At 43.3% G+C, this 16,384-nt stretch overlaps 1 protein-coding gene across 1 annotated transcript; it reads left to right on the forward strand.

Moving 5' to 3' along the window:
* The first annotated feature begins 732 nt into the window (after positions 1–732).
* lrp10 (low density lipoprotein receptor-related protein 10) lies at positions 733–15,417 on the forward strand. The gene is made up of 10 exons (XM_080792884.1): positions 733–853; positions 1,432–1,640; positions 1,837–1,872; positions 3,423–3,567; positions 4,279–4,472; positions 4,954–5,582; positions 9,141–9,574; positions 11,527–11,721; positions 12,472–12,601; positions 13,185–15,417. The coding sequence occupies exons 2-10, from the start codon at positions 1,595–1,597 to the stop codon at positions 13,869–13,871; spliced, it is 2,496 nt and encodes an 831-aa protein (XP_080649010.1). The 5' UTR covers positions 733–853; positions 1,432–1,594; the 3' UTR covers positions 13,872–15,417.
* Positions 15,418–16,384: the final 967 nt, after the last annotated feature.

Here is a 16,384-nt window from a genome sequence, read left to right on the forward strand (position 1 = left end):
ATAATTTGTAAATTTAAAATGTCCTTGGTTTGGATGAAAGTAGCTGGAAATAATAAAATTATAACATTATTATTGTTGTTTTTGTCTTTGCTGTTGTTGTTTTTGTTACGCATTAGCACATTCGTGCTGAGTGATTTTCTTTGGTTAAAAAAAGGGTTAAAAAAAACGTCTATTGTGATATTGTGTTTGTTCAGTAGGAGTATCCATGTCGCTCCAGCTATTTATTAAACAGAACATGTATTTTGAGGTCGGGATACCAATTTTATCCAATCAGGATAGAGAACTCATAATATTGACACAAATAAATGATCGAGCAGACAAAATTGGAACTGGAACGCACGCTATAAAAATTAAGCTGATAAATTGACTTTCTCCTGATTGGCTGAGATGTTATCACCTGGACCCATGGGTCAGCTCTCACTGTAGTGACCCAGCACACCCAGTTATTGAACAAATAAATAAATCACTTAGGTCTACCCTACCTTTTATTACTGGGCTATTTGATAGACATTTGAGCTGTATTCGTAGAGGGTCGAGTGATACTGACATCTAGTGGTCATTTTCAATTTCAACTCATTCCCCAGTCCCCACTCCTCCGAGGTGGAAAGCCTGGTGAGTGACGCGAGGTTAATTCCCACTCACACAAAATGTAATCCACACATATTCCGTATTTATTATAAAACCGAGCTAAACCTGTCACTAAAGCACTTATCTAGAAAAAAGTGTGTGATTGATTTATGACAATGAATAGGTAAATACTAGTCTTATGTTGGCCCCGCCCCCAGTGCTAAACAACACGGAAGTTGCACTGAACTCTTGTCAACAAAAAAAAAAAGAGGCCGAGATTGACATGGTAAGTGTCGTACCTCTTTTATGGCGTTTGATCTCGTCTGATTTTTTAACCGCGCCGTGTCTAATGTATGTATACGCTATACTCATATTTGAACTCGGCTGGAAAGCCTTTCGCCGACTGTCACGGTTTAGACAACGTGACTAAATGAAGATATGGAAGTTAGCGTTAGCATGTAGCTTAGCTAGCCTCCTGTTACCGAGGCGAACAGCTGCTGCCTTTCCTGTTCCAATCCACACACAGGACGGGACAACTTTAAGACAAGGGCCGACGATTGGAATGCCCTGGTGTTATAATATCATGCCAACACGGTTGCATTTATTTTAATCTGAAAAAAAAAAAAACCCGGAAAGTTTCGTGTTTTTTTGTTGTTTAATACAAAAAGTACAGTACTAGTGTTGCTACATTTGGCAACTGACGTCATTGCTGGGAGTGGACGCAGGAAATACTGTAGCTGTGTGTATGTAAACACTGTGTTCCATCCAGACCACAATGACCTCAACCTTCAACATCGACGTGGATATAATATATATTCAATTCGTATTTATGGTTGATTCTAAGTTCTTGCTTTCACTTTGCAGGTGAAGTCTTCCGGAGCCAAACCATAATACAGAAATGGCGCCTGTTTAAAGGGCAGCCTGGACACATATTTTCACCTTTGTTTTAAACCTTTTTATTGTATTTTTTATATATGTTTTACATTTTTCATGATTTCTGCCATTTCAAAAGAGAAGCATTAGGAAAATGACAGTCTTTCACAACATTTGTGCCCTTTTGTTCGGCATAATAGGTGAGTAAATTCTGACTGAATGAAACATGCACATACTGAAGTTTTAATTGATTTATTCAATCTGTAATTTGTCTTATGTCCTACAACAATGCACGCGTCACTAGATTTGTATAAGTATAATTCCCCAACGTGAACGTATTCATTATGTGAATATATTCAGACATGTCTAACCTGTTTTTTTCCTATGTATTTGCAGCATTCAATAATTTTAAACCTGCATCATGTAAGGAAGGTAAGGAGGAATGCAAGTCAGCGCTATCTCGCATTACCCTGGCCTGTGCATGTCATGTCTTTACAGGTCTTGTCCATGTCACGTTCTACTTAGTACTTACATACTATACCTCTTTGTATCTGTGTTATAACTGATTTGTACAGTACTTGGTTGCGCCTCGTGTCTCACACTGACAATAACCGACATACAAGCTCACACCATGCCACAGTGCAAAGCGATGTGAGCTTGTAGATCTTCTATTTTTGGTGCGTGACACTGGCACACAGGTTTGGCTATATGTAACAGGGTGTGTGTCTGCAATCATTACATTTAGTAGCACCTCCATTTGGGCCCTTGGCTTGCAATGTTCAAAATAGACCTAAGACCAGATTCTACCAGATTCTACAAATGTCTTCTAAATCATGACAGTTTTCTGGAAAAAACTATGTTTCTATGTCAGTGGTGCTCAAACTATTTCATGTCAAGGATCCCAAAAATGATATGCAATTGGGCGGCGACCCCCATCTGAAAATATGTAGTTCCATGGACCCCCCCAGAAGCAAAGATGAGTTAAAAACGTTCGCTGTGAACGAATATATATTCAAAGATTTTCACTTATTTTCAAAAATTAGCAGATCTACAAGCTCCCAGCGCGGTACTCGCTATTTTTCAACAGCGAAAGTTTAAAATAATTCAAACATAAAAGTTCAAACATATTTATACAACTGAATATATATTTTTTCCCGGAAACAATCCGGGAAAAAAACGGAGAAATATTTTGCTAGCTTACCTTGCTCTCGATTTCATTTACACGATAAATGATCCAAAAAGCGTTCATATTTTGAACGAGAGGCGGTGAGGAGCAGAAATGAAGCGCTTAGTATATCCATCAGGTCAAAACCACGGAGAGCGCCCTAGATTAGCACATACGAGGCATTCTTTCTGCAGTGCCAACAGGCTAGTGAACGGGCTGCTAATATGAAGGAAGAGCGATTCGTACGGTGGCCTTGGAGGCTCAAAAAGAATATTCTCTGGCTTGATATCATTGAGGATGCGCTAGGACGTGTACACGCGTCCTTGCAACCCATCGATTGGGTTGCTTATGTCGTTTCCACGTGTCCTACGGACTGAATGTGTTAACCCGTTCTGTGCGAGAACCCCTTTTTGTGTTTCTAGCATTATGTTATACTTTAACTATTGGAAAAATAGCAGATCTACAAGCTCATAGCACGGCACTGAGTGAGCTTGTAGATCTGCTATAACTTGTAGGTCTGTGGTTTTTGAAAAATCGTGAAAATGTGCCTGAAATCTTTGAATATATATTCTTTCAGAGTTTCAGTTTTTAACTCAAATCTTTGCTTCTGGGGGGGGGGTCCCTGGAACATCATATTTTCAGATGGGGGTCGGCGGCCAATTACATATTATTTTTGGGGTCCTTGTCATGAAATATTGAGAACCACTGAGAAACAGGAGTTTTTTCAGAAAAAATGACATTTTAAAAAGATTTTTTTTTTATTTCGACGTCAGGCCTAAATGGGTTAAGTGCAAAAAAAAAACATCTGTCTCCCCAGCTCATTGTGGACATTCCCTTCAAGTCCTGGACAGCATACATGGAGAGATCAGAAGCTCTGCGTACCACAGCTGGTCCTATCGTTTCGGTTATACGTACGACTGCTGGGTCATCACAGGCTCAGAGGGAGAGCCCGTTGTGCTCAGGTACCGGCTCTGAGGGGATTCATAAACCTTCTATTAATAAGACTAATAATGACTAATAATAATAAATAATAATAATAATAATAATGACTAATACCTAATTATAATAACTAATAATGATGGTCTGGAATTGACATATACACTAAAGCCTAAGATAATGTGTTGTTAAACTTACTATCCAATTGTACAATTTCTTTCATTCATATTGTTTTTAGAATTTTAAAATAATTATAATTCATATCATATCAAATATCATATTTGCTTTATTGAAAGTGACACTGCCCGAAGACTAATCTCACAGAAACATTTCAATATCCATGTGACAGTTACAACTCTGTGCATATACCACATAATTGTATCATACTACATCCCGCGTTATATTTGTAATTTATTAGTAAACTGTTATAACTTAAAAATAGACAGAAAAAAACATCCTCTGTTCAGATCTGTCTCAATACCTTTGTTGTCATGTACCCTCTCTAATGTCTCCCTTGATAACTCAATGTATGTGTTTAGCCTAGCCACTGTACTCTAACAAAGCATCAAGCATGTGTCAAATCATTATCTTCTTTTATACACAAGTTAATTGAAGTTAAAGTTATAAGATATGAGTATTTTTTTTCTTTCTCCATCCAATTGATTTGATATTTTCTGTTCATTTGCTCCCATGCCAACGATTTAATTCCCTCACCCCTTCTCTCATTCTTTCCTCAGCTTTTCCCAGTTTTCCGTGCGGTGCAAGAAGGAATGGGTTTCTGTGAAGTCCTCTTCAGGCGGCGAGCCAGTTGTGCTTTGTGGCACCAAGTTACCTCCGCCCATAGAGTTCCCGGGAGGAAACATCACAGTGATGCACCACTTCCTCCCTCACCTGTTCCCCGTGTCATCGTTCAGACTGAGCTATGCCAGAGGTGTGAGGCCGATGATTTTCTTCCGTAAAACACATTTGTAGTTATGTTGTGAGTGACCAATCAAATAAGTTATCCCAGTGTATATGAGGCCAGTGTTCCCCATCTCCATGTTCTACTAAGAAGTACAAACTCAGCATTCAGGCAGACCAAAACAGTTCTTGTCTGTTGGCTGAGTGCTCTCGACCCTCTGTCCCTGCCACTGAATGTGTGTTAACGGCTGCGCTGGGCCGCCGCCCACCAGAAATTGTTGTCTACTTAGATAACCATAGACGGCCACCACCCACACACTTTGCATGAATAGAATGACCACTACCACTAGATTTTCAACTACAGCACGTGTGACCATTCTGGACACACCCACCTCTACTACTTCATAATGGTCTAATCTGACTGCTCTCAATCTGTCTCGCGCTACTTTCCTTTTTTTCCCCGCGCTCCGCTTTTATCTCCACTTCACCTGTTATCTCGATCACCTCTCCAGATACTCAAGAATGCCCGGCGACATCTTTTGAATGTCGAGGGGGGCGATGCCTGCCTCTGTCCTGGCGCTGCAATGGTCAGGTGGAGTGCCTCGCCGAAGGCGAGGGTCCCGGCACAGACGAACAGGGCTGCGACGGAGAGCCGGGGTCCCCAGACGACGTACCCAGGGACCACCCGACGCCGCACAGCAGCAGAACTCAAGCCGAGGGGACCACGGCGGAGAGGAACCGTGCCAGGGACCCGGAAAGAAGTGAGCCTCTGCTGGTGGGGAACCGGGACGCGGAGCGGAACACGGAGGACGACCTGTGGGAGCTGCTGCGGGAGAGGGAGGAGGAGGCCGAGGCGGAGTTGGCCCAGGTGGACCAGGGGCAGAGCCAGCCCCAGCTTCACAGGGAGCTCGTGGTGGCGACTCCGACGCCCGTCGAGTGGCCCTGCGGGGGGCTGCTCCAGACCTTTTACGGGACCTTCTCCCCTCCGGCCATTCGAGGGCCCCCGCTTTCGTGCATGTGGACCCTCGACCCCCAGGACTCCAGGCCCCTGAGGCTGGACTTGCAGCAGCTGGTGCTGGGCCCCGGAGACACACTGACTATCCGCAACAGGCAGCAAGGCACCGGGGAAGTCATCAAGATTGTGAGTGTTCTGTTGATTTGATGTTGTGTGTCTTGTTTTGGATGTGTCTGAACTTCTGAAGTGCATGATATACTGCATTTAAGCTACCCATGACAGGCCATGGTATGTTGTTTCTATCACAGCTAAGTTGCGTTGCTTGGCCCTATACAAAGATGGAGGACAACCCCATAGCTTTCTAAAACAGTCACCAAATATGATTATGAAAATTAGGCCCTTTAACACATTCTGGGCAGGAACCCCTTTTGGTGTTAGAACCCTTCTGGACGGGAACCCCTCTTGGGGTTCTGTACAGTATTTAAAATGTTTGATGCTGGTATATAAATATTTGAAGTTTTTCAGAAAACTTAGGTCAGGTTTTCAAGGCATTTTTAGAATCGGCCTCAGTCCAAAATAGAAACATTAAGATTTAATTTTCAGTTTTGCCAGTCTCATCATTCTGCAGCTTTGCATGTCGTTTCTTTTAACTGCTCTATCCACTCCTCTTACAGCTAGGCCTCAATGAATGTCAACGTTCTAATTGTTTCTGCTTTCTTGTAGCCGAGCAATGTTTTTAGAGCGACGACTGTAGCTCTGCAGGTGTTTATCCATTGTTGTCACTTGTCAGTTACTGGGAAGTAAGTTATAATCTCATGGAAAAGTGTACCGGATTGCCTGGTTGAGTCACCATTATTAGGAAATGTGCCTAATATAATCAATAGCATTTGTCTGCTCTCTCATACATAAGTTGCAATTAACCCATTCTGACCTGAGATCAGATTCATACGAGGTTTCCACTGGACACACAACTGGTCTGATGAACCCATTCTGACCTGAGATCAGATTCTAAAAATGTCAGTCGCTCTTCGATTTTTCAAAAATAGCAGACCTACAAGCTCGTAGCGCGCCACTCGGTGGCGCGCTATGAGCTTGTAGATCTGCTATTTTTCAATAGCTAAAGCATAACATGGTGCTAACACCAAAATGGGTGCCCGCCCAGAATGGGTTAATCAGTTAATATGGAAGGTCAAGAGAACGGTATAAGGGCAACCATGGGAAAGGAATAGATCAATCTAGAGCAATCTTCTTTGAAGGGCACTAGCCCTACCCATGCCCAGCTTTGTCTGTGTGTGTGTGCACACAGTACACACACACACACACAATGATTTGTTCGGCTGATCATCACCCCATAGCGATGATTTGATTGGCTGAGCAAAGTACATATTGAGGATAAAAAGAGAGGGCAGAAAAGTGAAGACGCCAAAAGTGATTGGCCGGAATGACATTTGTGATGTATGATGATAAGAGCGCCACTCACTTCACACAAGTGTGATTTTTATTTTATTTTGTCTCTGGACCACTAGCATATATCTCGTTTAAATAATGACTTTAATATGGGCTTGACTTAATTCACCTCAAATTAACATTAAGTTAAGCCCCTAACAGTCATTATTTCCCCCCCCACACCATGCCCATATCCCCCTCCCAACACAACCATGGTCCCCACTCCCATGTTGATTCTTCATCAGAGGCGTCTAAGATAGATTATTACTTGCGCAAGCAGAGCGCGCAAGTAATCATTTCGCTTGGTCTCTTCGAAGTGAAGCCAAGTTTTCTTCAACCGTAAGTCTGTGCCTGGTTTGCTGGGACCAGTTACAACATTACGTCATCCTTGAGAGAGTACATGGTGTGTATATGACGTAATGTTACAAGTTACAAGTTACAAGTTACAACATTACGTCATATACACACCATGTACTCTCTCAAGGATGACGTAATGTTGTAACTGGTCCCAGCAAACCAGGCACAGACTTACGGTTGAAAAAAACTTGGCTTCACTTTTTGGAACCAAGTAACCACAGTATACTGCTAATCAAATTACAACTACATACTCTGTATGTAGTTGTAATGTGATTTGTAATTTGTAAATCTGTGCCTGGTCTGCTGGGACCAGACTACACAGATGACCATATCTCTTACGTCATCACTGAGAGCTAGTCATACATATACACACCATGTACTCTGGTCCCAGTTCTCAACGATGACGTAATGTTGTAACTGGTCCCAGCAAACCAGGCACAGACTTACGGTTGAAAAAAACTTGGCTTCACTTTTTGGAACCAAGTAACCACGGTATACTGCTAATCAAATTACAACTACATACTCTGTATGTATAAACTGAATTAAACACATTTCTCAAGAAAATGGTAAAGTATCTATCATCTCCGACTTCCACAATTATGATAATAGGAGATTTCAATGAAGACCATTATACTGAAAAAGATATAAATATAAAGACCTTCATGTCAAGATTAGGCTTTAAACAATTAAATACAAATCCAACTACAGATTTCGGAAGTATTTTAGATCATGTATATTTCAACAAATTTGAAAGTATTATTACAGAAATTGAAGTTAGAGACACATATTACTCTGATCATGATTTAGTATTAATATCACTATAGTACAAAATGAAATACATTTAAAACAATTGACAATTTACAATAAGTAATAAAATAATTATACTGTATAATATATTTTAATTCAGTTTATATACTTTTTTTTCATCACATATCAATGATTCATTTTTCTGTAAAAAAGTAGTTAGGTAGCAAATAGTTACACGTAATGATTATACATTTCAAACGTTCCTTCACAGAGATACTGAGATGTGATACTTTCCAGCGGTCGAAAGTACTTGCGCGCTCTGCTTGCGCACTAGTAGGCCATTTATGGCCTACTAGTGTGCAACAAGCAAGTATGCACTCGGCAGAGTGCAGTTCTAGTTCAACCTAACTTACCCTTACATATCACATATAACAAGTTCCACATATGGCTTATTTAGGCTCGCGATGGATGTAGTTTTTGGGAGCAGTCAAAACGTTTTCCCTGAAGGACTCCATTTGACCAGCCATGCTTCCCTCTGGCATTCTAAAACGCACCACTTCCTTTCATGTGATTCATCTGACCGCCTGTACGCTCATACATCTCGCACATCTACAAGCTTGCAACAGGTGTTCACTAAGTGGAAAATGCGGCTCCAACATAAAAGATGCAAGACTGGCTCAGATGCAATTTCCATGTTTATTTGAGAATGCTGATTCAGCAAACGGCCTTCTTCAGAGCAGACTAAACGGGTGTTGCAAGCTTAGATGAGCTGTTTTCGCTATATTATTATTTTTGGAAAGTATACAATTGTTATTAATGTGAATGTGTGTAGTAATTTCTTTGTGTTTAAGTTATTTATCATATCTGCCCTGTGCAAATGTGTGTGATTTATGAAGCCTAAAAACCAAATTTTGTATTCATACATGTTCCAATGTTGAATGCCAAAAACACAATTCAACCGTTAACACATTCTAGACGGGAACCCCTTTTGGTGTTTTAACTAAGCATTATGTTATACTTTAGCTATTTTTTTTTAATCGTGAAAATGCGGCACACATCTTTGAATAAGTATTCTTTCAGAAGACCTTCAGGCCTAAATGGGTTAATCGCATGTCAGACAATTGACCAACTTATATAATATTTGTAATCGTGATAGCCCTTTTTGTATGCCGTGCCCCTCCTGTTTTTTCACAGATCACCAGCGCCTCCAATTACAAGGCGGTCCAGGTGGAGTCGCGGACCGGCCTGCTGTCACTGTCCTATCAGACTCTGCCCGGCTCCGAGGGGAGCGGCTTCAACGCCACGTTCCGCGTGGGAGGCTACTGCCCGCCCTGGGAGGGGCGGTGCGGGGGCCCCGTGGGCGGCTGCTACGCCCAGGAGCAGCGCTGCGACGGCAAGTGGGACTGTCCCGAGACGGGGAAGGACGAGGAGGGCTGCAGGGGCTGCAGCCGTGACCAGTTTGCCTGCGGCGGGGCGGGCCAGAGGGCCATGGCGCCCCACTTCGTGGGCAGGCCGGTGTGCTACCCTGCGAAGGAGAGATGCAACTACCAGCTGTACTGTGCCGACGGCAGCGACGAGAGGGACTGTGTCGTGTGCCAGCCGGGGACCTTCCATTGTGACAGTGACAGGTGGGAGTGTGTGAACAACTTGAATTCATAAATGCAGAGGAATTACTATTGCTGTGTGCGTTTAAAACATTATGGACCTCAATTTAGTTGTAGCTGCTGTAGTGGGAAGTGTTGACTAATAGTGTGCCAAAAAAAGGAAGTTGGCCCATATAACCCTACCCACCATTGTCTACAAAAGTGTCATGTGACAGGTGTGTTGTGCAGATAAAAGGTTCAGATGCCACTACAGTATACAGTCATTTCTATTTAATTATTTTGCCTTCTAAGTTAAATAATTTCTTGTCTCCTCCGTGGAATGTGTCCAATTCTTTTCCCTCTTTCTGTAGACGTCGGTATTTATTATGTATCTCTGTAATGTCTGTCCCCTCAAAAGTAGACCAGTGTCAAGACTTGCCTCTATGTGCATAAAGACCACATCCGTCTTTGAAAGTCTGATGGTGGAGTGAGAAGTGAAACTCATGCGGGTGGAAGTTGGGTTGTAGTCGAGATTCTGTAATGATTATTTCCTCTGGGGAATCGCTTGATTACACCAACAGTGTTCTTGTGAAACACACATACTACTACTATCAGTGTTGTGTTTTCGTCGACTGAAACTAAGACTACCTTTTTTCACTGACGAAAACTAAATGGAAACTAAATGAAAACTAAGCTATGATGTCTAAGACTAAATATACTGACAATTTGAGCTTGTAGATCTGCTATTTTCAGCAAGTGTAAAAACAGTCATTACGACGGCGTCGAGGCAAAAATACATTTTAGTCGACTAAATCAGCTGTAGATTCAGTCGACTAAAATCTCATGACATTTAGTCAACTACAACTAGACTAACACTAAAACACTCTAGGTGACTAAAATGTGACTAAAACTAAATGAAAACTATTCAAGAGACTGACTAAAACTAAATTTGCTGCCAAAAACAACACAGTACCGCACGACTACGTGCACACTGCACACAAGTAGCCAGTCTGAATAGCACGGCTTTGCCACCCATGTGCAGCTTCATTCAGAAATGAACTTGGCAACGATTGCTAAAGATTAGACTGGGAGGCCTCAACAAACAGTGAAACACATGGACATGGAGATAAGAGATAATTGATTGGCAAATGTTTGGCAACTGGATTTGGGACCAATGGCTGGGCATTGGGCCTGATTGGGTTTGTGCTTTGTTTTGCCTTGTGAGTCTTCTAAATAATTTTTCAGTTTTCTCTAATACCTATGTTTCTATATCAGCGCTTCTCAAAATATTTCATGTCAAGGACCCCAAAAGATATATGAATTGGCTGCCCACCACCATCTGAAAATATGTTGTTCCAAGGACCCCCAGAAGCAAAGATATGAGGGTTTTTTTTAAGGCGTTTGCTGTGAAAGAATATATATTTCATAGATTTGCACACCTTTTCTACAAGCTCAGCTTGTAGAGCTTGTATATCTGCTATTTTTCAATAGCTAAAGTTTTAAAATAATGGTTGTATGCTAAGCTGACACAGATGATTTCTTTTTATTTTTTATTTTATTATTTACCCAGGGAAGTAGCTGAGCACAGGTGATCATTTTCAGCAACGCCCTGCACATAGAAACACACAGACAGCCACACACACACACACACACACACACACACACACACACACACACACACACACACACACACACACACACACACACACACACACACACACACACACACATTAAAACCTGGGAGCTGACCAGTACAACCACAATCTTATACTGTAAGCAGCTCCAGGGGGAGCAGTTGGTGGTTCAGTGCCTTGCTCAAGGGCACTTCAGCGGTGTTGGGTTGAGTGATGACAATCACTTCCCCACCCAGATATTTCCTGCCCGTCCGGGGAAACGAACCGGCAGCAACAAGGGCGTTCCTCTAACCCTTTAGGCCACCGCTGCCCCAAGTCTTGATGGGGTAATTACAGACGCGTGCTCCGTTCTTCCCTCTGCAGGTGTGTGTTTGAGAGCTGGCGCTGTGACGGCCAAGTGGACTGTAAGGACGGGACGGATGAGCTCAACTGCACCGTGATCCTGCCCCGGAAGGTCATCACCGCGGCAACGGTCGGCAGCCTGGTGTGCGGACTCCTCCTGGTCATCGCCATGGGCTGTACCTGTAAACTCTACTCGCTCAGAACCAGGGAATACAGGTACCCGTTATTGAGAACTTGACGCCGATATCTGGGGAGTGCTTTCCTGCATTGTTATGTTTTTTTTTAATTGAGATCATTTTAGACATGTCTGCACAGCTACAGTATACACAGCACGATATAGAGTGAGTCACAGGAACGAACCATATGTACCAAATGAGTCAGCCACCAGGGCACGACTTCCTCAGTATGCTGATATTTGAACTCGTCTGTCATCTTAATCATACAAATGCTGACTCTTTTGCATTGCGATTGCATCGACTAGAACAACAAAGCGCCCTTCAGGCGCATGTCGATGACAAATGCCTATAAATGGCAAATTCATAAGGGTAGGTGACTATGGAAATGAGGTAGCATTTGCTAGTAGAACATGAGTAGAACATTTATTCTATCCTACGGCATTTAAGGAAAGCAATGTACACAGTATGCTTTATTTGAAAATATGCGTGATTGCAACTTTGTGGTTGCTGGTATAAAATGGAGAGTACTCACAGATGTTTTAGTTCAGAAGCTGAGGGGAAGAGTGTCACGCACCCGCGCACACACACATACACACACACACACACACACACACACACACACACACACACACACACAAACAAACACAGTTCCTCAGTAGCTGCCTGGCACAACGGAGGTATGGAGGATTGGAGGGGGGTCGGCTACTGACATAACTCTTACACGTTACTCTGGATGAAGACATAAGAGAGGTGGGTAGGGTGACCAAATCTATACCTTGTTGTCTTGCAGTATGTTTGCCCCCATCAGTCGGCAGGAGGCGGAGCTAATCCAGCAGCAGGCCCCTCCCTCTTATGGTCAGCTGATTGCACAAGGCATCATCCCTCCAGTAGAAGACTTTCCCACGGAGAACCCCAATGAGGTGAGACTGGACAGGAGAACATGGAGAGTAAGGGCCTTTTTGCAGGTCTTGTGCTCTGATAATCCTTCACAAATCAGAGAAACCAAGACCAATAAAAATCAAGAATAACTCGTATACATTAACATGGGTGTCCATCACTGCATGGACACCAATGCCTACAGAAGCACCTCCTCTGTGCTGTGTCTGTTAGTTGGGAGCTACCAGAGGTTGTGGGCTAAACCAGGGGAGTATGTTTTGTCAGTCACATAGATTCACTGTAGTAATCTGCTTTATTGTGGACAGCTGAGGTGGAGGGGCCAGACAGGATTATCTATCTCAGACAAAGCCTGCTCTGTCTCGCTAGGTTTTTGCAATAGCACCAACTGGTGCTATGGCTATATTTGACTCCAGAAGTTTGTGTCAGTGTCCTGTGAATACTAAACTCGGATTAATAAAATGACATTGCTTCTACAGCATACTAAACTCATATTGAGATTAAGATGAGATTGATTGAATGCCATTTTGGATGTTTTTTTTTGTTGTTTTAGTTGATTCTTTTTTTTCATCGCCTCCCTATCTCTTCATCTCTCTCCATCGATCTCAGAGCTCCTCTCTGTCTCTGAGAGGAATCCTTCAGCTCCTCCGACAGGACCCTGGAACCTCCCCGCGCCGCAGACGCAGGCCGCGATTTGTCCGCCGGGCCGTTCGCCGCATGCGGAGGTGGGGTTTAATTCCCAGGGCTCCCTCCAGACCTGCCCAGACGCCTGGCTCCGCCCCTCAGAATACGGACGCCACTCCCACCGGTCAGGAACCTGCCCAGTCCACTCCTGCCAGCTCTTCATTGGCCGTGGAGGCCGTCAATCAGCCGGTGCCTCACAAACTAGGCCTGTTGGCTCAGACGGAGCAACAACAACAGGGAGGTGGTGGCGGGGGGGCACCGCCTCCTTCGCTGTCGTCACTAGACCCGCAGACACCGACGCCTTCCCCGCCTCCGTATGCTCCCCCTTCCCCACCTCCGCCTCCATACGCTCCCCCAGTGCCAATGTCCCAGACGCCCCCTGTCGCCGTGCCGCCCCCTAGCAGCCCCTCTCTGGCCTCCATCTTCCACACCCTTGGCCTCAGCATCTCTCTCTTCAGGGCCTCTCCCTCCTCCTCGTTGTCTGCCAACTCCATGCCCCTCTCCGCCTCCCCCTCCTTCTCCTCCTCCTCGTCCTCCTCAGACGATGATGTGCTGCTCATCCCGTTGTCCGAAGACACCACCTCAGAGGACGACGTTCCCATGCTCACCTGAGCGAGCTGACAAAACCCCCTGAAACCACCTGGTTCCTCCAGCACCGGGCCCCCTATATCCCACTGCACCGGTCTTCCCTGCCCCGCTGGTAGTCTTAGTCAGTCAATATTTCCAGTCTTTCCACATTTTTTTTCTTTTTACTTGAGCACAGGACAAGGGCCACCTGGAGGCTTTCTGCCGATGTGCTGGTCTGCAGGTCTGGTGCCTTTTGAAATTGCTTTTGCGTTGGATTTGCTGACTTATGGCATATAGTGTTCTACAATTGATTTTTTTAATGTTATTGAGACCTCCTGGATAAAATACATGTGTGAGAGAGGGTGTGTGTGTGTGTGTGTGTGTCTGTGTGTCTGTGTGTCTGTGTGTGTGTGTGTGTGTGTGTGTGTGTGTGTGAGAATGCTTGTGTGCGCGCATGTGTGTATAGGTGTGTATTGGATGTGCACTTATTATAGGCTACAGTTTGAAGGAGGTGAACTTTGCACAGAAGAATCTTCCCTTTCCCATTTAACTAAGGCTACTGTCAAATTGAATGATTAGAGTTTTTAGATAAAATTGTGAAAATTAATGTATTTGTATGACTGCATATGTGTGAATGCATGTGCATTTTAGTATTTTGGAAGTTGTATGTAGACAGTGGAGTACGTGTGTAGATGTTTCGGTCTCCCACTTACTTCTGCCACTAGCATACTGTCTCGTAGTATTTCACAGATGATACTAAATTAATTATTCTATTCCTCTATTTAAGTGCCTTTTTGAGGAGCTCCCTGTTGATCGATTGCTCAAGGACATTTTAACCAATTCTTCAGACACGTTGCACACTGACACACAGAAAGGCACACGTTTTATCCTCTCGCAGGCGCACGTACACAGCCTGCGTTATGGTTTTACTCTTAACATGAAAATGCATGTCAATTCTGCAAGCTGGCAATAATGTTTGGGGACCCCTGTCTTAAGTGTTTGCGCGCAAGAGTGGATGTGTGTTCACATGCACTCACTTCCCAATGCGTGTAGTAGGACTGTACAGTACACGATGTATGTCTCATACACAAATGTGTCACCAGACAATCTCTTTTGTGCCTGAGGTTAAATTTGTGTGTAGTGTGCACATGAGGGCCGTATATAAATACATGCATACATACTGTATATGCGCGCAGGTCTAGCTGACAAATGAGGGGCCACATTCACAAAATGACCTCAACTTGAATCTTTACCCCCACCCCTCCCCTGCTCTGGGGATTTTATTTCATTCTGCCACTCTTGACACAGCAGATGACAACAAATGGAGTGACATGGAGTGCCATTTGTATTATGTTATCTTTAATTTTGCTCTTATTTTTTATAAAGTTACTTATCATTTCTTCTTAAATTGGTATGTTTACGTTGCTTTGTTGAATGTATTAGGACCGGTATGGAGTAGGCCTAGTTGGAGGTTTTAATATTCTTATTGCGTTGTAATGAGATCAGAGAGAAGGTGATTTTAAGAGTTATTACGGTCAAATTCACTGTAAATAGTAAAGATGTGGCTGAGATTAAACAATTTGCACTTTTACTTGTGTGTGTGTGTGTTTGTATTTAGGTGAGGTGGGTGGTTGAGTGTCTACGTCGTCGTCGATAGGTGACACTTCAATATCCTACCATAGCATTGTTCACTTCACTCTATTCCCTACCATAGATGAATGCCTGTTGCATTGTTAACTGTATTCCATACCGTAGATTAATTAATGACATTGTTCACTGTATTCAGGAGCAGTCCTGAGCCTCACAGGTGGTGTAAGTGCTGTTATTAAAAAGCTTACTTTAAAAATACTAAAATTGCTAAAATACAACAACTCATGGTCATAAGTTCATAAAGCATCATTCATAATGTCATGATGTACAATAAATGTGGTTCATAATTGATTTCATATGAGGTTAAAAAAATGTAAAACATTATGTGATGATAACTTTCTGAGACAGAACCAAGTTCCCTGTCTGTCAGTAGCAACACTGGACCATGATTGATTGACTGATTGATGCATGATTGCCTAGCGTTGCACACAGGTGGTACAAACTTTGTCTCACTCATTCAGACTGGTCTGCACAAGGATTCGGAAGCAGTACACTTGCAGCAGTGTAGTGTGTTTGCACTGCTAAAGTTATAAAGAACATTAAGTCAACTTAAGGATAAATAGTCAAAGAGACATTCTAAAGACTCTTAGCAACGCAACAATCAAGAACCTCTTTACACAACAAGCGGTATGGTCAGGGTGAGTTTCTCCCAGGTCGTAGCAGGTCTTCGGTCTTGTAGCTGCACCTACACAGTGGATTCACATGATGAATATGTTTTACATGAAACGTCACGTTTGACCCTCCATCTTTTGAGTGTAAACAAATGGATAGATAGACCGAGTATTGTACCGTCAGCTACGCGGAACAACACCCCTCCAGGTAATGTGTCTGACTGCATGGCGCGCCATCTTTAAGCATTTGAGCGTTTAGTATGAATGTGAACAGAAGTTGCCGATGGACACAATCCG

This window comes from Protomyctophum bolini, assembly GCF_963924005.1.
Source record: "Protomyctophum bolini genome assembly, chromosome: 20".
Classification (NCBI taxonomy): Eukaryota; Metazoa; Chordata; class Actinopteri; order Myctophiformes; family Myctophidae; genus Protomyctophum; species Protomyctophum bolini.

Coding starts and splice junctions, on each gene's coding strand:
- lrp10 (XM_080792884.1), top strand. CDS start 1,595: ATGACAGTCTTTCACAACATTTGTGCCCTTTTGTTCGGCATAATAG. Junction 9,575..11,526: donor TTCCATTGTGACAGTGACAG/GTGGGAGTGTGT, acceptor TTCCCTCTGCAG/GTGTGTGTTTGAGAGCTGGC. Junction 11,722..12,471: donor CTCAGAACCAGGGAATACAG/GTACCCGTTATT, acceptor GTTGTCTTGCAG/TATGTTTGCCCCCATCAGTC.